Genomic DNA, 26,513 nt, shown 5'->3' on the forward strand with positions numbered 1-26,513 from the left:
TTTGGCAAACTCCTAATCGATTTTAGATCCACGGTTTCTTCGGCAAATTTGCTTAGAATAACACGTAGAATCCTCCTATGCTATACGCGCATAGTAAAAAAAAAATTACCCGCCCTAATGGACATACTAAGTCGGGTCGGTAATCATGCAAAAGAAAAATGTATCTAGTAACAAATTGTAATTCTCTTTAGGGATACTTAGATAGATAGATTGCCGTTGTGTAGTGCAACCATGATGCTATTTTACTCCCAAAAGTCATAACAAGACCCTGTATAGCCTTAGAATCCTAATAAAAGCCAGCTGTTTCAGGGGCGGCTGAGCGTGTATTTGCTTAGCATCTGGCCACAGCTCCCTGGGATGTGTTTGTCTTCTTCTGGAAAGCGCGTCGCATAAAACTTAAGGAATAGAAGACCGAGAATGGAGAGTGTAAAAAATGAGCAAACTGTAATTTTGATGAAATGAAAGCTAAGGTCGAAAAGAAAAATAAATATAAATTGTATATATTTCCATTGTAGAAGATTATGTCATTATACTCCTACCGAGGAGTAACTAGCCTTAATTAATTACCTACGGATTGAACTAGTCGTATTCCACAGCGCTTCTTAGTACACGTGGGCCCTTTATTAATTAAGAAGATTTTTTGTACAAAAAGCAATAAATTTAATTTTTTTTTTCAAACATACATACATACATACATATATTTACTGCGATCAAAAAATTAATACATAGACTAATATTAATTTGTAATTTTTTCCCACAATTTCTCGCTTTCTTCCTCATCCATCACCATAACTTCAGCCATTTTGAGCACACTCTGCAAGGAGTTCCTGCAAGCGAACGTCTCTGCCATACTATATATGATGAATAATGAACAATTCGGTCATAGCACTGCCTCCGCTCAGTATTTTCTACAACTGGCCGGCTATCTTGGCATACCGGTAATCTCATGGAATGCTGACAATTCTGGTTTGGAGAGACGCGCCTCTCAATCGACACTTCAGCTTCAGTTAGCTCCAAGTATAGAACATCAAAGTGCTGCTATGTTGAGCATTCTTGAGCGTTATAAATGGCATCAGTTTTCGGTTGTCACCTCTCAGATAGCCGGACACGATGATTTCGTACAGGCTGTACGGGAGCGTGTCGCCGAAATGCAAGACCATTTCAAATTCACGATACTCAATTCGATTGTTGTAACGCGCACCAGCGACTTGATGGAATTAGTGAATAGCGAGGCTAGAGTGATGCTCCTCTATGCCACACAAGGCGAAGCGGTTACTATTCTTAGAGCTGCTGAAGAAATGAAGTTAACTGGCGAAAATTATGTGTGGGTCGTTAGTCAATCAGTTATCGAGAAGAAGGATGCACATTCACAATTTCCCATTGGCATGTTGGGTGTACACTTCGATACGAGTAGTGCTGCGCTAATGAATGAAATATCGAATGCAATCAAAATTTATGCCTTCGGTGTGGAATCCTACCTTACAGATCCGGCAAATCGGGGGCGACGCCTTACAACGCAATCACTTTCGTGTGAGGATGAGGGACGCGGACGCTGGGATAATGGTGAAACGTGAGTATACATGTAGAGAGTACCCGTCAAGGCGATTTCATACAAGGTGATAGCGGCAGAAAAAAAAACAAAACACTGCAGTTACAAATTACACGCACGATGACCATCCGAACGCAAAAAATGTACAACAAATACATCACTTTGACAATCAGCACAATTCGCTTTGCAATCAGCTGCTCCGGTTACACCACCTTGTATGAATTCGCCTTGGTAACCGTATTAAAAATACTCCAAATGTGAATATTTATTTCATGTTTTCATTCAGTTTCTTCCGTTATTTGCGCAACGTGTCTATCGAAGGCGATCTGAATAAGCCGAATATAGAGTTCACTGCCGACGGTGATCTTAAATCTGCTGAACTGAAAATCATGAACTTGCGTCCTGGAGCAAACAATAAAAATCTCGTTTGGGAAGAGGTAAGTGTTTGCAAATTAAATTTTGATTGCACCGCGAAACTTCCCACTTGTTTCCGTTTTCCATCCTTAATTTCATACTTATGTATTCGCTTCTTTATTTGATTTTTATGACTTTACCGTATTTCTACATTCAATTTAGCATCTCTTTCAATTCCATCAAATTTTCTCTTTTTGCTTCTTTTTTCCCTTCCTATTCATAACTATCCCTTTCTTCATTCCTCTGCACTTCTTCGCTCTTACTATTTCTTTCCGCTTTCCCCACTCTTCACTTATTTAGATTGGCGTCTGGAAATCATGGGAGACGCAAAAGCTCGATATCCGTGACATCGCGTGGCCGGGTAACTCGCATGCTCCACCACAGGGTGTACCCGAAAAATTCCATTTAAAGATAACATTCCTCGAAGAGGCACCCTATATCAATCTGTCGCCCGCCGACCCAATCAGTGGCAAATGTCTAATGGATCGCGGCGTCCTTTGTCGGGTCGCGGCCGATCATGAGATGGCCGCTGACATCGATGTGGGGCAAGCGCATCGTAACGAATCGTTTTACCAGTGTTGTAGTGGCTTCTGCATCGATCTGCTGGAAAAATTTGCCGAAGAATTGGGTTTCACATACGAATTGGTTCGGGTCGAAGATGGTAAATGGGGTACACTTGAGAATGGTAAATGGAATGGGCTGATTGCAGATTTAGTAAATCGTAAAACCGACATGGTATTGACATCGCTGATGATCAATACCGAACGCGAAGCTGTGGTGGACTTTAGTGAGCCCTTCATGGAGACGGGCATTGCGATAGTGGTGGCGAAGCGTACAGGTATTATATCGCCGACAGCCTTTCTGGAACCATTCGATACGGCCTCATGGATGTTGGTGAGTGGGCGGGGATAAAATAGAGTGGGCTGTTTTTGTTTTAAAACTAAATATTTCCTTTTTTTATAAAATAAAACCCACAGGTCGGCATTGTGGCGATACATGCAGCCACTTTCATGATCTTCCTTTTCGAGTGGCTTTCACCCAGTGGCTATAACATGAAACTCTATTTACAAAATACAAGTGTGACGCCTTATCGGTTCTCGCTTTGTCGCACCTATTGGCTCGTGTGGGCGGTGTTGTTTCAAGCTGCCGTACATGTGGACTCACCGCGCGGTTTCACCTCACGCTTCATGACGAACGTGTGGGCTCTATTCGCTGTGGTCTTCTTGGCCATCTACACTGCTAACTTGGCTGCCTTCATGATAACTCGGTAAGCGCGTGAAATTTGTAAACAAAAAAATTCTCTTACTCTTCTTAGTTAAATATTTTATTTTTGCAGAGAGGAATTCCATGAATTCAGCGGACTTAACGACAGTCGTTTGGTGCACCCCTACTCGCATAAACCCTCATTTAAGTTTGGCACTATACCCTACAGTCACACTGACTCGACTATACATAAATATTTTAAGGATATGCATCTCTACATGAGACAGTGAGTGTTTAGTTAATATGTGCACACATAATAAACCTGCATAAATTAAGTTTTCATAAAATAAAAACATTTCGCAGATACAATAAAACTAGCGTCGCTGAGGGCGTAGCTGCCGTACTCAATGGTAATCTCGATTCGTTCATCTACGATGGCACAGTTCTTGATTATTTGGTGGCACAAGATGAGGACTGTCGTCTAATGACAGTTGGCAGCTGGTATGCCATGACAGGTCAGTTAAAATTTTTAGTGTTTAGCAGTAGTACACGGAAAAGCAGACCGTAAGATATCTTGAGGGGCATACAATTTTGATATATAAAATCAGCGTGCAAAAACAACCTAAGTAATACTGAAAAATAATAATATTTTTTACTGATTTATATGCTATACTTCCCTTTTATTTAAAGTTTTATACATTTTACTAACTTTCGGGCCCAGAGCCTCGTCTTTCCTCCACCCGATTTTTAAATTTTCTCGCTAAATATTTTTTTATAACCAAACGAACTTATTTAAAGGCTGTCTTGCTTTGTAGGTTTTAAAACAGTTGTATCCATACAAATAACGCGCACACTAATGCCCACTTATAACCGGTTTGGTCATAGCGAACTTTTACACTGTGCGCCGCTAATAAAACAGAGATGACCAAGGAAACGTTTTACATAGAAAGCTTTAAAAATTTTCACCTCCGGTATGTGTTTTACATCTGGCTGATATAAAATGTAAAGAAAGTTCAAAATATCTCTGCACGAATACCCATGAAATGGTGCGCTCGGATCTAGACAAGTTTTTTTTTTAAGCTGTAAAATCGTATCTGCAACAGTTTTCTATTATTGTTTTCAATTATTATTTTTCCTTCCTCTCATCCTTTCTCTCCAGGTTACGGTCTCGCCTTTAGTCGCAATTCAAAATACGTCCAAATGTTCAATAAACGTCTGCTAGAGTTTCGTGCCAATGGTGATCTGGAGCGATTACGTCGTTATTGGATGACGGGCACATGTCGACCTGGCAAACAGGAGCACAAATCTTCAGATCCACTTGCGCTGGAACAATTTTTATCCGCTTTCCTGCTGCTCATGGCTGGTATTTTATTTGCCGCGCTGCTACTGCTGCTCGAACATGTCTACTTCAAGTATGTACGAAAACGTTTGGCCAAAAAGGATGGCTGTCACTGTTGTGCGTTGCTCTCACTGTCGATGGGTAAAGCGTTGACATTCCGTGGTGCGGTTTTCGAGGCGACGGAAATACTGAAAAAGCATCGTTGTAATGATCCCATTTGTGATACACATCTGTGGAAGGTTAAACATGAGTTGGATATGTCACGGTTGCGTGTGCGGCAATTGGAGAAGGCATTGGATCAACATGGCATCAAGCCACCGCAATTGAGGTAAGTAGGATGTCGGATATTTACAAAAAAACAAGAAGAAAAAAATTGGAAAATAATGCTTTCTCGCTTTATTTACTTGCAGACTGGCATCATCATCGGATTTACTAAATCATCATCATCTGAAAGAGCGTCCACCGCTGCTGGGTAACCTGAGCTTGGCTGCGAGCGCACAAGATTTATACAGGTGGTAAGTTTTTTATGAACATATGAATGTGTCCCCTCCTCTGGTATCCCGTATTATTCTGAAACTCCTGTAAACCCATATTGCCAGATTTTAAAGTAGTAGTAGAAGTGTGTCAATCAATTTTAAACCAACCACATGGTACTTCCTAAAAACACCTACACTTACCATCATCACCATTAACAGGGCACACATTTGTACATACGACCACACGAATAGTATTCTCTATACATATACATAAGGGTGGTCCTTAAAAATCAGATTGACGATTTTTTTCAGTCACACCCCCTCAATCGGTAATACCACGGTCACAAATATCACATATAGATTGTGGACCCGACTGGAGACGGTTAAGACGTGTCGCACAGGAGTCAAAGTACAGATTCCTCTATAGAAACTAAAAAAATTAAAATTATTATTTATATTTATAATTCTAATACTCGATACTAACGTAGTCGAAGATATCACATATAAATGTTGGTCCCGATTGGAGTCGATAACGACGCGGCGGGGTCAAATTAAATATATTTGTTTTTTTTTCATTTAATACCCAAAATCGAGACTAATAAAGTCGAGGATATCACTTCGTCTTCACAGGGTAGTCTGAACTTTGACCCTTGTGCAACACGCCTTAACCGTCTCCAATGGGGACCAACATTTATATGTGATATCTTCGACTATAGTAGCATCGACGTACGGGTTGAGGCTTAGGAAAGCTGATGCAAAAATTTGCTCCCTACATTTAAGGACCACCCTAATATGTAACAGCATTCAACCCATAACAGCAACATTGTTTGAAAGCGACGTTAACTTTAGTTATATATGTACATATGTATGTATGTACATACATCTAAGCCACCATTTAATGTTGATTCGCTGAGCATATTTGAATGCTCCATTAAGCAACCAAACATTGAGACGATTTAGGGAGTCGTTCATAGTACGTTAGCGCCTTTGCTCAGTGTGAGTGTGGCTAAGTAAACGACTGAGTGATGAACTGACCTACGTATGTATATTTATTGAACCAACATCAAAATTACCGATTTATAGCTACATTATGTAACTTTGTTTCACTCTTTCCTTTGTGTGTTGTTTCCTGTTTATTTTGTATTTTTTTCTTTACTGTTTTTAACTAATGGCTGCTGCAAACGGAAACTCAACCAATTTAGCATGAAAAATACAACTTAATCCCTCTTTTTTTATTTGCTTTAAGCTTTGTATTCTTCTTTTCTTATTGGGATGAAAAAATCGGTAAAAATAAAGCTACAATAAAATATAGCATATCCGTCCGAATTTCAATTTTTTTGAAGCTGCTGCTTTTCGCAAATGTCGGATTATGGAATTTCAACTCAACTCAATTTTGCTGCTCACACTTTTTCCTTCTTATACAAGTGCATACGCTTATCGCATATGCAAGCATATATATAACTTTATGTATGTAAAGGCATACATATTTATATATGCACATATATATATATATTTATCTGCATTATATATTGCACATATGTATGTATGTATAAAATCATACTCTTTACTAAAAAATCCATTACTACAACCATTGTTTACATTTATACATACATATGTATGACCATACAAATACATTTTTAATATTTATCTGGACCTCTTGTTTATTATGTGTATATTTATTGCTTCATATCCATACAAGAGTTGACAAATCAGATATTGTGCAAGTATTTGTCTCAACAGAACCACATTCTTAGAGATATGCGGTTTACATGGGCCATATATTTTTGTGTGCTCTGCTCAGAGTGTTTAAAAATAATGAAACATATCTAATTACTTTTCGTTTGAACTTCACATTTACATGTTTTATCTTGATTATTTTATTTTTAGAAATTTCATTTGGTATATTAGAGGTCCTTTGATGCACTGTGAAACAAGCAAAGTTATCCACAATTATATTTATTTTTCCTCAAAAATTTTCATTAAAAAATCGTCTCAATACAAATTTTTCAATATAAATTGTTATAAGGCAAAAAACCGGATCTGCTAATGAATAGTCTACATATATATATATATTTTTTTAAAAATAAAACAAGTATAAATAGTCATTTATAAATCTGGCACTGCGGTGAGCTAGTGTTTAGCAGGTGGTAATGAGGTGTTCCATTGATTCCTCTTCATTACCACAGTAAGTGCTCCACACAGTGTTTTTAGGTTTTTCATACTTAGCATGAGCGCCGATTGAGCTCTTTTTGCACTCAAGTATAGGAATTTGTTTGAGTGATGGTGTCTCTCGGCTGCTAGCAGTGCAGAATATTGGCCACTAAGGCCCTCTTGATATCATTGTTATTTAATCCAAGGACCAAAGGATGTGTCTGCCCCTTTTTGACCTTGAAAATCCGTTCAGGCACCCAGATTAAGTAGACTCTATTTTGGGCGGCTAGGTTATTGAGTGGTCTATGGCACTCTATAAGTGTTTTTTGTTGATAAGGAGTAGCTATCTAGAGCTTTGAGGACAGATTGGCTGTCCGAAAATATGGTGATTCTGATTCTGGCATATTGCGTGTTTATTAAGACGTAGGCGGTCTCCAGTATGGCAGGTTAGTTCCGTCTGGAATATCGTTGCGTCTTTACTTAAGGGGAAAGATGTACGCGAACGCGGTCCCACAACACCCGCACCTACACCGTAAGATGTTTTTTGTACCATCGGTATACCATTTATGTGAATCATCGTACAGGCACGTGGGGTTTCTGCTCCAATCTTCTCGAGTGGGAAACGTGATCTTGTACCTCTACGTAAAGCTGAGGGTATATTCATTATCTGATCTAGCTGAAAGAGGACGTTCTTAAATCAAATTCAGAGATAGGGCGTTCTTCAACAAAATTCTGTAATAGGGCTTTCTTGAAACATTTTTTCAGAGAGGGCGTTTTCGAACCGGCTGCCGATATAGTTCGATCTACCACTCAGCCGTTGATATATACATTAGGCTGGGTCAAGTTTGTATGGGAGAAAATAAAATGCATTTGATTGCATTGTGATAGTAATATTATGTTGTCTTAGGTCTAACCCAATAACAATTGGCCACGGGAGATTAATTTAAAATATATGTATCTTTAGCCCGCGCAATTGAGTCAAAGTATGCAACTTTGGCTGGTAATATCTAAGAAATGCATTAATTGTTATAAACAAGACGATATACCAAATAAAAGGTTATTAAATTCAATATATTTATATACATTATTTTGATATATTTTTAGATATTTATAGAAACTTACAAAAACGAACATCTCCCCGTGTGAGCTTTCAGTTCTTCATTACTTCAGTAACCAAGTGAAAAATGTAAAAAATTAGACGAGACATATTTTAAAATTTTTTAGGTTTTCGGATGTTTATATAATATTTGGTCAGTTTTCAAAATAGTAGTGAATGAAGTCGTTTGATAAGTCCATAGTAGTTTCAAGCACATATACACATTAACTAAATAATATTAGGGCGGGCAACGCCCATTTTAAGTCCATTTATGCATTCTTGAAAATTGGTGCGGAATGGTTTCATTTCTCACCGAAGAAACACCTTTTTCGCGGTTTCTAAATGTACCGTTATATTAAAGTAGGGGACGTGCAATAAGTATTTAGATATCCTTACTAATATTATAAATCCGAAAGTGAGTTTGTTTGTTTGCTACGCTTTCACGCTTTAACTACTCAACCGATCCCCAACTTAAAATATAGAATAGATTTAATCTCGACTAGACCAGGGGGCGTAGCACCCCGCCATACAAACGGAATTTTTCATACTGCATTACTCAGGAAATATTTTTGGTAGATTACTGGAACTTTGTATGGAGATATATAAAATCATTATTTACTCATGGATGAGGGCTGCCACCCCTTAAAAAAATCAAATTCACCTTCAATTAAGGGAGATATTTATTTCAAAATTATATTAAAAAATGGGTGTCAAGAGGCTTAAAAAAGCTGTAGTTCGAATAAATTTTGAAAAGGGTTGCCACCTGTTTGAAAAGTCAAATTTAAATTAATTATACGCAAGCTATCTGAAGAATTAAAGTATGGTTGCCTAACGAAATATTGTTAAGAAACCTTTAGTTTGAAAGTTTTGAATAAAATTTAAGTCTTTCACAGGGGTTGCCACCTTTTTAAAAATTAAATTCGATTATTTTAAATTAAGTATTACAGTAAAAGGCGCGCAAGGGTCCTGGTGGTTGATTTATCGGTGGCGCTTTGAGATTTACCCCCGCACAACTCAACCCTGGTGTCTCCGAATGAAGCTTCAACGCATAATAATACTGGCAAATCACATCCATTGGCCCAATCATAACACAAAAGAGTTCGATATACTCAGTGGTGCAGCAGATCGGTTTAATCTGATATTCACGGCACTTTTTCTAACTTGGCGATTATTCGTGATGACTTCAGCGCCACCTGGCAGCCCTTTTTGGCAGTGGTATAGCCTTTACCATTACCAATACATATTTCGAATATTAGCCAAAGTGGATCATAAATAATATGTTTAGTAATAACTTAACTCCAGCGCCAACTGGCAAGTGAAATTGTGAAATTACACTATCCAGCGAGCCACTCAAAAGCACACAAAATACTTTGTTAAAATCGTTCCGGGCATTTAGGAGGATTTCACTTACAAACATGCATATAAAAGAATTATGTGTATGTGTTTGTACGGTTTCCAAATAGCCAATTTTTCTCCATGAGCAAAAGATTGATTTCATATACCGCCGGATCAAGTTCCACTATTTTACCATGAACACATCCAGAGATATGCAATTNCCCAACTTAAAATATAGAATAGATTTAATCTCGACTAGACCAGGGGGCGTAGCACCCCGCCATACAAACGGAATTTTTCATACTGCATTACTCAGGAAATATTTTTGGTAGATTACTGGAACTTTGTATGGAGATATATAAAATCATTATTTACTCATGGATGAGGGCTGCCACCCCTTAAAAAAATCAAATTCACCTTCAATTAAGGGAGATATTTATTTCAAAATTATATTAAAAAATGGGTGTCAAGAGGCTTAAAAAAGCTGTAGTTCGAATAAATTTTGAAAAGGGTTGCCACCTGTTTGAAAAGTCAAATTTAAATTAATTATACGCAAGCTATCTGAAGAATTAAAGTATGGTTGCCTAACGAAATATTGTTAAGAAACCTTTAGTTTGAAAGTTTTGAATAAAATTTAAGTCTTTCACAGGGGTTGCCACCTTTTTAAAAATTAAATTCGATTATTTTAAATTAAGTATTACAGTAAAAGGCGCGCAAGGGTCCTGGTGGTTGATTTATCGGTGGCGCTTTGAGATTTACCCCCGCACAACTCAACCCTGGTGTCTCCGAATGAAGCTTCAACGCATAATAATACTGGCAAATCACATCCATTGGCCCAATCATAACACAAAAGAGTTCGATATACTCAGTGGTGCAGCAGATCGGTTTAATCTGATATTCACGGCACTTTTTCTAACTTGGCGATTATTCGTGATGACTTCAGCGCCACCTGGCAGCCCTTTTTGGCAGTGGTATAGCCTTTACCATTACCAATACATATTTCGAATATTAGCCAAAGTGGATCATAAATAATATGTTTAGTAATAACTTAACTCCAGCGCCAACTGGCAAGTGAAATTGTGAAATTACACTATCCAGCGAGCCACTCAAAAGCACACAAAATACTTTGTTAAAATCGTTCCGGGCATTTAGGAGGATTTCACTTACAAACATGCATATAAAAGAATTATGTGTATGTGTTTGTACGGTTTCCAAATAGCCAATTTTTCTCCATGAGCAAAAGATTGATTTCATATACCGCCGGATCAAGTTCCACTATTTTACCATGAACACATCCAGAGATATGCAATTGGTTTATATGGGAGGTGCCACGCTCCCTTTATGCATCGAAATTTTGTTTAGCCTACAACCATCCTTGGGACATCTGGGGCAGGTGCCTGAAATTTCAAAGAAATCGGTTCGGCCGTTTTCGAGCTTTGCGAACACTTAAAAAACGGCTTTCAAAATATGTATTAGTAAAGAAGATTGGTATGAATCTAAATGGTTTTGAATATGTATCACATAGGTTTCCATCTTTTTGAAAGGTTAAATTCAAACTATTCAATATTTTAAATGATTTATTATAATATGGCTATCAATCGAAATGGGTTTTCAAGGGTTTCATTTCAATACTACATGTAAGAGGTTTCCATCTGTTTAAAATCTCAAATTCTGTTCAAGAGATACGTTAATTGAAAAAGTGTGACAAAGGAAGGTTTAGTTTGAAAATATTTTGAAGACGGTTAAACAAATTTTAAGCCTCCGGTTTTTTAATTGAGTTTTCCTGATATAAATTTTACTCAGTGAAGCACGTTGAAATTTCATACACTCAGCGGAGCGGTTGTGGGCGATCTAGTACATACATAAATATGTTAGTCATTTCCATTATGTGAAAAAGTGACTGTAGGTAAATCCAACAGCCTTTGAAATATCCTGGGAAGTCCTTTTGAGGACTCTACTATTGGACGATTTGGTTTTGTATTCAGCTTGAACGAAAAGGCTCTCCCTGGCATACTTTTCTGCAACCGGTTTCTTATATTTCGAAATTATTTATGCAATTGAAGAGAAACTTTCATCGAAAAAAAAACAGAGATATATCTTTTTGAGATATGTACAACTTTGGCCAATATTGCGCGTTCGGTACGTGATAATTACCAAATTGAAGGCGAGACTTACTGTTTCTCATTTATGATAATAATATGATAACAATCGTTCAGATTATAAGACAGTTATTAATAAAAAAAAAAAAAAACTTAAAATTCTGAACCAAAAATTCCTGTCAACTTTCTTTATTTGCAATTTCTGTGTTGCATGCACAGACATAAGTAAACTAATTAAACTAAACTGTTTCTCCAATATGTGCTAGTTCAGTGTTTCAATATACATTTGCATAAACAAAATTTTTCCACGGCGATAGAAAATGTTTTCGTATTATGGCTACCGAAATTGTTCCTAAATTTTGATAATATGAAAAAATATTAGTAGATTTGGACTATAGAACAGTGAAATTATAAACAGGATAATTACAATTTGGTTGCAAAAAGATAGGTTTGAGAGTAACCATAAACTAAAAGACTGCCAGAAATGATATTTGACTTTCGCGTTTGCATCTAAGAATTCATTATCTAACAATATACACCGAACATTTTCGCTGAATCCTGAACTTTTAATAAAATTCCGTCTTATTCGACCAGTGTGCTGTGTGTCACTTGGGGTCGATGCGCAGGCACTTACAATTGAAATAAACGACTAATATTTTACAGGCTTGTTTCTGACCTCATGTTACCACATATTTTTACTATTACCAAGCGATTTGAGAAAAATTAAATTTTCGACCCGCCCTAATGTGCATATTACCAACACTAGAAATTGGCTCGAATTGCTTACTTTACTTATACGCTCTGAATTTGCTTTTTCAACTCACAAATAAGAATGTACATATGTATGTATGTATGTAGATGTGGGTTTATTTATACTTATGCTCATGTAAATATCTACAGTTTATTTGTATTTATGCTAAATGTACGTGCGCGAATGTTCACACTTACATACATAATCATAAATGAATGTGTGTATGCTAGAATTAGAATTCCCGACAATATGGAAATGACTTCATTAAATTATTTTATCACGATTTGGGTAAGTGTTGAGACTACTGACTAGCTAGCTTGTAAGAAAATCGTTCATTGAGTGTGTGACTACCCAGCCAGCAAAATACTTGTGTAAGATTTGCGAATAAAGATCGAACGATTCAGCTGATGTAGGTCGATTGCTGAACTTCATCAAGTAGTGCCTAGTATTTGCCAGCTAAAAGCTGTTCAACTCACAAAGTATGTGCTCCGCTGTTTGCTCTTGATAGTTACACTTGCTAAACATTTTATGCATTCCACTAAGACTATTTTGAACGCATGGGTTGCTGTCAAACCGTACTCCGTTATTAGTCCTACCCGCAGTTTTGAGTCGTCTCTTCTTAATGATAGCAAAATAATCTAAAACTTTTCTATGGCACGATCCACACATAGTCTTTGCCACTCTGCACACCCTGTCTGCCTAAGCAGATCGTGTCCTCTAAATAGAAGAATGGGTATATCCCTCCCTAGTTTGTATCTGGAAAACAATAAAACTAGGTGGGTATTTTATGCAATGTCTAACCTTTCCTGTACCTGCTTACAGCCTATAATTGACTTCGAGAAGGACGTATCTGAAAGTACGGCCTTAAGGACAGGCTCACAACCAGTGTAAATATTTATCCGCTCACACTTATGTTTGTACCTTCGCTGCTTTCTATATTGTCAAAATTCCAGCTTAAAAAAACACTACTTTGGCCTGGTATTCTAAAGAAACTTAGTATGCTGTTAGACACGAAAAAATTTAAAACAAAGCAAACTTGTTTTCGGACACCTTCTGGAATCGAAAAATTTACGGAAATCGCACTGTGCGCGAAACGTACGTTTATTTTGCTCGTTGGGTAAGACGTTACCACAAGCTGAGGTTGCATTGGGAATTTAAGTAAAACCGCTCAACAAACCAACTTGCTCATCATTGTAATGGCATTTAGATACGCATACGAGTATATATGTATGTAGGTAAAAGCCACATACGCAAAACTTCTTAAAAGAAATTTGCTGACAATAGATGTACATACAATTTAGCTAGTAAGCATTAATTTATTGTTTTTGTGCACACGTTCGCATTGTAAATACTGAGTTCACAATAGTAGTATGTATGCATGTATGTATGTATATGTATGTATGTATGTGCTAAGGATCTATATTTGTATTAAGATATTTTGCTTGTTACAATCTGTGGTACCACCCATCACTATCATAATTGATCGGCACATAAAATTTTCTTACTCTTACACAAAAACATATGCGAGCTAAACACAAATTTGAAGTGAAACGCACATACATATGTATGTATGTACATACATGTGTATGCCTAAAGCACTTTGCATACTTTCCGTATTCACACATTTTCTATTCAGAGAGCTTTAGCATTATGTTGCTATATAGGTAGTGTATTTAGTACTAATGTGTGTGGATTTGTAAGCTTAAACAATACATAATATTTTGCTTGCAACAACATAATCACTACTTATTATAAAACATACACTTACAACAACTACAATAAGGAATACCAAAACTCTCTCTAAACACAATGACAGCAAAAACAAAGGCGCCAACAATGAAAACAAAACTTTGAGGATGTAGGTTTTTAGGTTGAGAAGAAGAAAAAATAACAAGAATAAAAGTAAAATTTGTTTTTTATCAATTTCCGAAATAATTACTTATACTCGACTCATATCCTTCCGCACTCATGCACATACATACATACAAATGTACATGCACACAGATTTAATTAAATTATTTATTTAGACTGATATCAGTCATATATGAACATGTGTATACACATACTACAAAAGGGGGTTGTCATCCGGAATGTTTTAATTCAATCTTTCTCGATACTGCAATTTAATCATTTTATTATGTCAATGGGTATTTCCAAACTGGCGTTACGTGACGCTCGTCGGACAAAATGAAAAACATAAGTGGATTTCAACTTGGGTTACAAAATTGGAAAACTTTGCGAATTGGACAAGACTATTTATATAAAAGTTTTTGTAGTAATATTGGCAATGTTAAGGTTAATTTTCCAAGTTTTTAAATGTAGAAATCGTTTCTGTTGTAGGTAAAGTGTATTGTAAAGTTTCCATTGAAAATGTTTTGTTAATATTGTTCTTGGAAGAATTTTTAACGGGAAGAAAACATGCATTTTAAGTCGAGCGTACTTTTTATTTTGACATCAGCGTCACCAGCGGTTTCATTTTTCGCAAATCCATGTCTTTATTACGTTTCAACTAAACATGCCAAATATGAAACTAATCAGGCCATAAGTACGATTTTGAAAAATATCTCGAACCTGGCGCCACTTAACGAGACCAATTTTGGCAAAAATGCTTCTGCTACATAAGGATAGTATATTTTAAATAGCAGCCAAATCGGCTTATAAATAATTTATATATAGGACTTTTATTTTTTTTACGTGGTAGACCTTTCGCTGAATTCGCCCCAATCTAAAGGACAATCCTAATTCATTTATACACGGACACTTCTAGCTTGCATTATAGCATAGAAAGACGGTGGCGTTAATCCGGATTAAGGGCGCAGTTTATCCTATCAAAATTTAAACCTGTGTACCGGCAGTATTGCGGATTAACTGAACCTACGTTGGTACCAAACATTTTGTTACGGGTAAATTAAGTTGCTGCCAATTTTTAAATCGTTTTCGCGTTCTGCGCACTCTTGCTACCATCTTATAAAGAGGTAAAAAATATTGCCCCATGAAATATGCAACACCAGAATTTCTACAAAACTTTGAATGCGCATATTAAAATGAATTGAGCCAGTCGGTGCTTCAGGGAAGCAAATGTGTAAAGTACACAAGTCATTTCGGTAAAAGGCTTTTTTATAAGCTTTTATTATTTAGTGCAGTAGAAGTACAGCCTTTCATAATTATTACATAGAACCCATCCAGCTAAGTTACACATATGTACATATGTATGAACTATGTATATATGTATGTGGCTAAATTAAATTACCGCTAACGTGTACTCATGTTGGAAACTGTTTTCACATTTTCATTGCAAGTTCGTGAGTGCGATTTTATTAAATAGTTTGATACGTTGGGGCCGCTGCCTTGGTCGAGTGATTAGTATTGCGCACTGCCGCTCGGTGAGTCCAGGGTTCGATCCTCTGTCCGAGCAACATCCCCAAAAAAATAAAATAAAAAATTCAGAGTGTATTTCTGCTTTGAAAAAAGCTTCTAGCTAAATTCATTTTCCGTTCGGAGGCGGTGTAAAACTAGAGATCCCTCCCCTTTGTGTTACAACATCAAGGCGCACGGGTGGGTCAATTTTGTTTTGCTATGCGCATAGAGCATAGGTTTAAAATTTTCGACGAAAATATTTTCCATGAAATTTTACAATATATGTCTTAGCCTTTAATTTTGCTCAGAAATTTATTTTAATCATTTTATTCGACATGTAATAATAATAATAGATTGGCGCTTACACATATGTTAGTGTTTGGCCGAGCTTCTCCTCCGACTTGTGGCGTGCGCCTTGATGTTGTCACACAAAGCGGAGGGACCTACCGTTTTACGCCGACTCCGAACGGCGATTGCATTTTTATGAGAAGCTGTTTTTCATGGCAGAAATACACTCGGAAGTTAGCCATTGCCTGCCGAGGGACGACCGCTGTTAAGAAAAAACCTTTTTCTATATTTTTGCGATGTTGCTTTGACCAGGGTTTGAACCCAGGTGCTGATGAGTGAAAGCGCACACTGCTTACCACTACACCACAGCGGCCGACTTTGATTGAATCTTCCGCTGATTACGGGGGTTGGGAACTAAATAATACTAATGTACGAATTTTTGGCAGCGCTATTTCTGAACATTAAAAAATCTATTACTTACAAATAGTCATTTAATTAAAGGCAAAAAATTTTAAATCAAGGAATGCTAAATCGGGATAATTTTTAAAGGCAGCTTAAAAGCACTTTTTATGGGGTTCACAAAATAGACATGTTATTGTAATGTCCAAAATTTTAAGAAGGATTTGCGGTTCAGATGACCGCCCACCAAACCATCATAGAAGATTTTCCCTCGCATGCGCTGCTTACACCCTATTTACGATAATTTGACAGGTTGCAAGTAAATTAAGATCTTTCAGTACGGCTAAATTTTCTTTCAATCAATGAAAAAAGAGAAATATGTACTGCCATGAGCGCCAGATTTTTTTTTTAACGCTTATTGACTTTTCTGAAGGTTTTTAAATCTAAAATAGCCCTAATGCAGATATGTATACATATACATATGTATATACACTGTACATACATATGTATATGCATAGGTAGAAGTCAATTAAAAGTGCGCCACGAATTTAATAAACTACAAAAATGGTAAAAGGGTGAGCAATACATCGGCATATTTATATATCTATACTTAAACACATATGCACATACACTTATGCATACATAGATTTGTCGATACTAATTTAGAAATGTAGTTAATACTTAATAATTCGTAAATGTTTATTTTACAGAACTTATCACAGACACAAAAGTTTGCAGTATTTACCATGGTTTTAGTTTAAATAACTTAAAGTACTTTTATCTGTATACAGTTAGTATTTTCTAGAAAATAGGAAAATAATAAAGTGCTCTGAACATTCGCCGCGCTTCATTTCATGGTAAAATTATTCTCTCAATTCATCGGCCATGATTTTTCATCTGCAGTTCGCAATCATTTTAGAATCACATAAAATTGGGAATAAAAACAAAAAATTGTTCAAAGTTGTTGTTGTCGGAGATTAGAATTGAGAATGTGTGTGTGGGTGTGTGTTTAAAATGTTTAAATTATATTGCTTGCAAACGTCAAGAGTTTTAAAACTTTCGCTCTGCGTCTCTACCGTATCCACTGTATTTTTAACACAATTTCCGGACTGCGGAGCGTATGAGTAACATTTGGAAGCGTGGTAGATGTGTGCCTAGTAGGCACAATCGTGAGTAGGCACTGCTTTCCTCACTACTCCCACTTAGGGATGTAAGTAGAGATAAAGGGAAGGTATATAAAAAATTGTGGGTGGGACGGGAAAATCCCTTCCAGACACTCTCGATAAAACCCGCTACTTTCCAAAACATTCCTATACCACTATCCTGCTTTCGCGAGAGCTCGTCGACGTTCGTTTCTCCGTTATTTTGTTTTAAATGTCTCACTGAACTGAATTCAGCCTAAATACTAGCAACTAGGACTTTGTGTGCTTCATCAGAGCTATGAAGTGGTTCAATTTCCAACGTAAGAGGAGGGACATAAGGAGTCTCTAATATGGCATCACAACGGGCCCATAGTGGCCTCAGTGTGCCCTTTTCAAATGCGGGATGAGATAACCTAACCTCACCTAATACGCGGTAACACGTAGGAAAAATTAAAAAAAGTAATTTTTCGGAAAATTTACGTGACTGGATTTTTTTTTTTTTTTTTTCTTTTTCGTAACTTAACATCTAAAACCTACCTAAATCGCTTATTGGTTTTTTAAGGGGGAACCAGACTTTTTTTATTTTAAATCAATTTGAAAGCCAAGAAACCGCGGTACAAATCTGAAAACGTGGGGATGGCCGGGTTTTATTGTGAAAAATCTTTGTAAGCTTAGTAAAATACTAATAGTTCCCTAAATAACGGTTTAAAAACTGTCGAATGTTTCTAGTGTTTTTTTTTGTACTACAGAATGTCCATGGAATTTCAAAATTTTTCGAAGAGACTACATCAAATAAACAAGGGACCGAAAATAAACGTCAAATCTTCTTTTTTATTTTTTCGATCCAGAATATTTGTTAAGTTTCCATTTTCATTTTTTCTGTTAAATTTTTAAACATTATTATGTGATTTTAAATTTTATTTGTTAAAATATAATCGTTTTTTTTTAATTTTTATTTTTTACCGTTATGATGTGAACTGACCGATTTAAATCTTTTATGATAGAAATTATGGTCTCTATCGAGTCGTAGTGCTTACCTTCAAAAATTCAGCATATGGAGAATTTTACAGCGTTGAAAATAGTTGCCACATGTACTAATTTGAAGAAAATTTGTGGCATTGTTCGGATTATTTATTTTTATATATATTACCTGCATGTCTCAAATTTACCTTTAGCACCCATAAGTAACCACATTTTTATCTCCCCTTTACAGTCATACGATATAAGAGTATTTATTTGAAAAATTTAATGTTTTGTTTTTCAAAAAATATACTATTCCACTTAAAACGCTTCAAGTGTTATAACAAGTTTTCGTACTTATAAATATGTATGTACGTACGTATGTACATGGAATTCATCAGAGAAAGCGAATAAAACAAAAGTAAACACCAATATATTTATGTATTTATACATACAGTCGCTTTTACTTACATACATATGTATAGACGTATTTTATATATTTTTGCTGCTTATAGAATTCATGAATGGAAGTACATATTTACATAGCTCTCTTTCAACCTGTATGAGCTAACAAACATTCTTACACACTCTTATGTAAAAGTTCTTGTACGTGCAGAGGCTTGCCTGCCAAGCCGCATACTTTCATTAACACGATATTGTTGGCAAAGCAAGGAAATACTGGCTTATACGCACCCAGTACAGAAAGAAACCAGTTTAAATATTGATGGTCAACCAGTTTTCGTTCCTTGAAACGAAGTGTTTACTTTAACATAGCGATGTCCTAGGAAGCAGTCAATTATCCGACTCTGCATTTGATTTCAACTACTTTAAATTGCATTTGGCTTAAAGCACTTCAAAGTCAGTATATTTCGTTTGAATACGCTTTCATTCTGCACTTCACGGATGCTTTTTCATATTTCCAAGGCACAAATTGTTTCTTTCGGTACACTTTGTATAGGTAAAAATGTCTTTTCAACCAAATTTAAAATTACTTAGTATTAAACGCTGAAGTAGTTAATTGCCCAAAGTTAGACGATTTTTCAACTAATATTAAACTATTTGCAAAGATATCAAAAGTGTGAGCATTTGGTTTATCTCAAGAAAGCTGCTAGGTGATTATACATCAATTTGAAGTCAGTTGCTACATAAGCAGAAATAAATTACTTTTTCCGAGCAAGTTGGTTGAGCTATGCCGTACTGGGTATATACGATATATAGATACATATGCATGTGTGTATGTGTAAATTTGTTCTACTTAAAATATTTTTCTGAATTTTTACTCGTTATTTTTTGCCACGTGTGTACGTTGTTGAATGTAAAAGAAATTACATCCAATTGTCTTCTGATTTTAAAAGAAATTTGAAAATTGCTTCATAAATGTTGCTTTCCGAAAAGGGGCTCTTAAATTATTTTACTTAGCTCTGGTGCGATTTTGTGTTTTTATATCTCTTAAAATATCCATTCGTCCTGAAATATACTAGCCAAAAATTCGATTGATTTATAAAAGAGTGAACAATTTTGAAATATGAGTATTTTTACTCTCTACAAAATAATTTATGCAACCTCACATACACGGTTTTGCATTATCTTGATACGCGGTTTTGTACTTTAATGCCCTGTATGCAGCTCTCAAGAAAACCGTCAAGAAAAAATTGCCATTATTTCGGTGTCCAAGGAATTTTGACATTTTTGAAACTTCACGGCCTGTTATCACACTCTTTCCTTAAGAAATAATGGAACGGGCATATCACAAAAAACTTTAAAATTCCTTAAGAACTACGTACTGCCTTAAGGAAATTTGACTCAAGAAAGTTTCGTAGCCATTTCTTGTACGTCATTTTATATGGAGTTTTTGCTTTTCTTGAGAGCTGCAGACAGGCCTTAAACGACGATATGTTTTTAAAACTGCATTCAATTTACAAATAAAATTATATGTACTCGTTAGCTCTTTAAAAATTACAATGGCAAAAGATATTTTCTTAAACCATTTTATTCAGATTTAAGTCGTTTTTTAGTGAAGAGTTGTGTGGATATTTTCCCCAGAACTGATTTGTTCTTGTTTTTTTTTCAAAATTACTTCGTCGACTAGAAGATCCATCAGAACGCTGGCGCAATCATTTTTGTTGTCATCTACATAGTATCGTTTTATCGGGAAAAGCTTTGATTTCGAAAAATTAATATAGTACTTACAATCTAATTTAAAAAACCTGACGATTTTTCACATGATGCTCAAAGGTTTTTGAAAACTGAAAAGCCAATCAAAGGGCGTGTAAGGCTTGATTGGCGGAGCTCGAGAGGTTGGGAAATCTTTGCCTCCTTGAAAATAAGAATGGTTAATTGTTTTTCCGACGCAATGGAAATGCCGTTTTTGGGTCTCAACCAGGCTATATCCAAACGTTATTATACAAACGTGATAGCCAAATTTCAAGCAGTTTTGATCGATCTCATCACAATTATTTTTTTCAGTCGGTAAAAGTTTCCACGATTTGGTTAAAAATTAAATTTTTATATACACAAATACATACATATGTATGTCCATATGAATGTATAAAATGACATTAAACAGAATTATTTTGTTAGGAGACGTATGTATAAATTTAGAACATTTTAGTTCGCACCAGAACGGTTACTTTTAACCCCAATTCTGGAAAAATTGCAGTTAGAGGGGAAAAAGGTTCCAAAAATATATTAACTTATTTACATGAGTGCAGGTTTAACTATTATTTTCTACTTTTAGCTACATACATCTTGATTTAACCGCTCTCTAAGCAGAGCCCATATTTCATTTATTCTTTGCATAAATTAACACTGATTTCCGCTTTTCTGGTCATTTACACTTGCATATTTAATTAAGTGATGATACATATATATATATATATTTGTATATGTAAATATGTATATTTATTTAATACACCTTCATGCAAAAGTGTGACTGTAATTGTGGTTACGCATGAAACCGCAACAAATAAGCTGAAGGCTTATAAATTAATGCCACTGAACTGAAAATGCCTGGGCTTTAAAATGACAATTTAATAGCAGCAGTGGGCCACTTTTTACAATCCATTTCGTTTTTATTGGCATTGCTTTGTATGCAGGTGTCAAGTAATTACTCACATACATTTACATATGTATGTATGTAGGTGCGAAATCTGTTGACAACTAGCGAATTCTTCATAGATGTACATATGTATATTTATGTAAATGTATATTTACGAATTTAAAATGCATATTAAATTGATCACTTAAACATGCTCAGTCTACTTGTACTAAATAATAAATTAAATTTCCGAATTTTCCATTTATTGGAATTTCTCTGATTTTATTTCATTATTTATAGTTCGATGCATTAATCTGAATTGTTTGCCTATCTGAATGCTTTATTACCTAATGAAATTTTATCGAAATTAATTTTCAAATTGCTTTTTTTGGCATGTTATCTCATATTGAGCTATACATATGAATAAAACTAAGGAATTGCTTTTTCTTAAAATTTCAGACCTTTTACTTAATTTTATTTGAATAATTTGATAAACCATTATAGGTGGAGATGTGCTTGCAATAGAAAATAAGTTCTGAAGAGTCAAAGTTGCGTGACTCCTTTTTTTAGATTCTGAAACTCGCGGTTTTTATAGTATACTGTGACTGGTTCTTTAAAAAGTTACAGAGCGAAAAATAAGTAAGCAAAATTACAACAAAAAAAAAATAATACATATAATACCCAAAGGCATTTTTTGTCCCTCAAATCAAATCTGCACCGTTCGTTCGATTTTCGAAAATGAGGTGTCAAATGAAAGAGCTTGAGCTGTAGATGCTAGGACTTACCCTTGAATTTTGGCAATTTATGTTCGAACATTTTTGTTTATATGAAAAAATGCGGGCCACCCTCAACAAAAAAAAATAGTTGATAAAAAACAACGGTAAGTCCAAGAAACTTCGCACTTTGCTTTATTAGATTTATTGTCTAAAGACGCGGATCAAAAAGTTAGAAATTTTGGTCAAACTTTGCAGAATTCTCATAATTTTTGCACAAAGTCTGAAATTTTAACTGATAAATATCGTGTTTGTTAAGTAATCGGCTGTACTTTCATAAAATAAGTAATTTTTACCAAAAAAAAAAAACAAAACCGACTTCAATTCTCATATAAAAATATATATATACACTTGTGATCAGCTAATTAAGCCAGCAACATTTTGATCAATTTGGGCTATCTTTCTAGCTCCCTATATAACAAACATCATATAAATCCAGATTTCAAACTTTTTGCAAAAATTATGAAAAATCTGCAAAGTTTCAGATTGGGTATGCAGTTTAATAGCCCATTAAATTCTAGGGTAATAATGTGCAAGTCTTAAGTTGCTAAAAAATCGCGTTGATTTTTAGTATTTTTTCCATACAAAAAAAAAATTGTCGAATTTATTTTGTATGAAGAAAAATTTGTAATGCAGTCAGACAAAAAAATGTTAAAAATCAACGCGATTTTTAGCAACCTAAGACTTGCACATTATTACCCTAGAATTTAATGGGCTATAAAACTGCCTACTCAATTGAAAAGTTGAAGTTGAAGTTTGATGAAAATTTTTTAGGTATTTCTTGAATTTTCCCGTGTTCTATATGAAATTGCAAACATTAATGTTTTTGCTGTTGCATGAACTATGTTTAAAAAAAAACGATAAAAAATTTAAAATCGGCAAAACGTCAGGGTATTCATATATTTGACGCAGACTGTATATTTCAAGGTTTAAAGAATATCGTAAAATCGGTCAGATGAGTGTGCCACAACTTTTTTATAAATTTATGCTACTTCTGAGCATTAAAAAATTAAGGTAGAAAAAAATCACTCTGGAAGTATCCATTTTTGGAATACAAAAAATGTAAAAAAAAGTACAGTACGAGCATTAAGTGTGATCAAATGCGGGGTTACGTGGTGTATGAGTAACATTATTTTGAAAAAGTGGACATGCACGTTTTCACCTTCAGGTAGCGATATTAGTTTGATCATGGTTAATAGGAACATATTACTAAGCTTTTATCCGTATCTTAATGATTGAACTTGGAAATTTTTATAAGCATAGCATGAATTAACTGCATACGGTCAATACTACGTTCGTACTTTCATAAGCAACAGTGACCTTGAGAATAAGAATTGCTTACTCAACTCAATTATTGGCATGCCATTCATCAGTTTAATCATTGACAGCAACCATATCATATGTAGGTACATGCCATATGTACATCAGGGTGATCCAAAAATACAAAAAAAATACTTTTCAGAACTTTACTGCTGGAAAAAGAAACTCATATTTTTTTAATTTTGACACTAAAACGCCGAAATACATATGTTAACTTAGTTTTGGGTCGTACATTCCGGTCGTGTATACCGTTTTTCTAGATCAGGTCATTTTCCAAAGAATTTTTATTTTAAGTTTGTATTGTGAATGAAAAACAGTCCAAAGTTGTAACAGGGAAAATTAAAAAAAAAAAATAACATACTCGTATATTGCGCGCGAGTAACATTATTTTCTGCTCAAATCTCAACCAAAAAAAAATTAGAGACCGAAAATAACCGTTAACTATCCCAACTTTTAGATCATCGCAAAATCGAGATTTTTGGTTTTTATTTTTTCGATCAAAAATAACCGTTCGAAATGAATTTTTATTTTTTCGGTCAAATTTAAACGTTATTTTATGGTTTTATTTTTTCCGTCACATGTGACCGTTATTTTGAATTTTGAATAATTTCGATAATTTTTATGACCGTATTAAAATAAAAATAAATATCATAAAATAACAGTTAAATTTGATAGAAAAAATGGACATCTAATTTTAAGGCTTAAATTATGATTTTTATTATAAAGATCATAATCGTTACGGTCCCTGAAAAAAAATCATTACGTATTTTCATTTGACCATTCACAGCTTATTCATTTATCCATCGATTTCTTCGTTAGTAGCTTAGTATTTTGTTAAAAGAACAAGCTTTAGTGCAAATGAAATAATTTACAAAAATCTCTTATTTCTTATTTTTTTCTGTTCAAATTTGAGTTTTTTTTATAGAAATGAAAATATGTTGGGAAAATTTACGGATCCAGAAAAACAGAATATAGATTCGAAATATACGACTCAAAATTAAGTTTACATGTTTCGGCGTTTTTTTTTTTAGGTAATTTCAAAATTTTAGATTTTCCCTACAAATCGTTAGAAAAATATTTTTAATCGAATACAAATATTTCTCCTCAAAAATTTTTAAGTAATAAAATTATGATGCATATCTACAAAAATAAATCTTTTACGAAAATATAAAATAACTCATTTTTATATCTAGGAGATAAAAACATCGGTTATGAAAAATATTTAGTAAAATTTTAATGTTTAATATGCATCACAATTTTTTTGTTTAAGTAAAACATTCTAATTCGATCAAGGAATATTTATTTTCAACGATTTTATGCAATGGCTAGAAAAAAAATCTAGACCACCCTAGTATTTGCATGCATAAATACTAGAGCTCTGCATGATTTGATTCAAATTTCAAGTTAAACAGAGTTTTTGTTTTTGTTGTTAAACAGTGTTTTTGTTTTTGTGGTTGTGTTTATTTTAATTGTTGTTGGATATATTTATTTAAAAGAAAAAAAAAAGAAAAAATAATAGTAATTAATCACCAAATAGGTAGATAAAAAAAATAAAAATTTATTAAAAAATAGAGCTTTAAAAAAATTAAATTAATTAATATAGAAATTATAATTAAAAGAGTAAAAAATGTATGTTATATTGATACTAAATTTAATACATATATATTAAAATTCAAAATAAGAATTTTGCAGTTCATATATAAATTGTTAAATGTTATTTTTATTCAAATGTATTGTTTTATTTTATTGAAAATTATATTTGAGTTTATATAGAAGTTTTATTTTTATAGCTATTGTTATTTTTTGTATTTATTATTTTTTTCTCCTGTGGAGTTTCTTTGATTTCTGATTATGGTGAAACTGGTGTTTTAAGGATTCTCCTTGTCATTCGGGACTTTCAAGTTCTCAAAGCTACAAATAAAAAAAATCAATAAAATTCAAAGCCAAAAACGTTCATTTCATTTGAATATGAATGATTTATTTGCGGTTTTGAATGGATCCATGCAGACGTCTAATACATACATACATATGTATATAGCTATGTACATATGTGGCTAACCAAATAGACAATCAATCAACACATTTTCGAAAGAATTTTTGCGAATATCCGCACAAAAGAGTGCCTTTTCTTAACCTACACTCGTATACCATTGCGCTGACAGGGACTACTCCTCTGCTGTAGGTAAGCTGCTACAATAACAATAGAAACAACAAAGTCTACTGCACGCCATACTTTTCCACAAACACATTTACCTACTCCCTCCGGAAGCCAGTTAGTAAGTCAACAAAAATATCAGTCACTCATCAGCCACAAACAACATAAGTCACATTTACTTAGTCTCAGCCCCATCAACACTGCACGCACAACCTTAGCAACCAACCAATACAATTCAGCTGTTTGCCTTTTGCTCGCCTTTTTTGGATTTATTCGCAATTTTCTCTTAAAATCTAATAATAAATCGTATTCATTAAGGTCCTACAAAACGGAAATTGCGGAAATGGAGACTGTGCTGTAAAAGCCCACAGTACAATAATCAACCACCGCCCGTTAGTACCATCAACAGCATCGCCACCGCCAATAAAGCAACCCTGCATCCATCACGCCGAGCACACTGCATTTGGATGAAGCAAAGTATGCAAAACGGATGAATGATGGTGCCGCCTTCCAACCGATAACGGCACAAAGCGGAAGTAATCGATTTCAGTTGGAAATGAGCACAATATGCTAATATTATGTTGTATAAGGTAGGAATTCTACTATGTAGGTATGTATGTACATATGTACCTACTTAGATACTATCATCTTAGATACTTTCATAGATCA

General features: G+C 34.6%; 1 protein-coding gene across 1 annotated transcript; it reads left to right on the forward strand.

The window, feature by feature from the left end:
- The first annotated feature begins 778 nt into the window (after positions 1 to 778).
- Positions 779 to 26,513, forward strand: LOC108368593 (glutamate receptor ionotropic, NMDA 2B-like). Its single transcript, XM_017623467.1, has 9 exons — positions 779 to 1,570; positions 1,836 to 1,986; positions 2,264 to 2,857; positions 2,941 to 3,230; positions 3,300 to 3,452; positions 3,530 to 3,681; positions 4,326 to 4,833; positions 4,916 to 5,020; positions 26,163 to 26,513. The coding sequence occupies exons 1-9, from the start codon at positions 858 to 860 to the stop codon at positions 26,203 to 26,205; spliced, it is 2,709 nt and encodes a 902-aa protein (XP_017478956.1). The 5' UTR covers positions 779 to 857; the 3' UTR covers positions 26,206 to 26,513.

This window comes from Rhagoletis zephyria, unplaced genomic scaffold (assembly GCF_001687245.7).
Source record: "Rhagoletis zephyria isolate East Lansing unplaced genomic scaffold, Rhagoletis_zephyria_1.1 Rzeph_scaffold_03206, whole genome shotgun sequence".
Lineage (NCBI taxonomy): Eukaryota > Metazoa > Arthropoda > Insecta > Diptera > Tephritidae > Rhagoletis > Rhagoletis zephyria.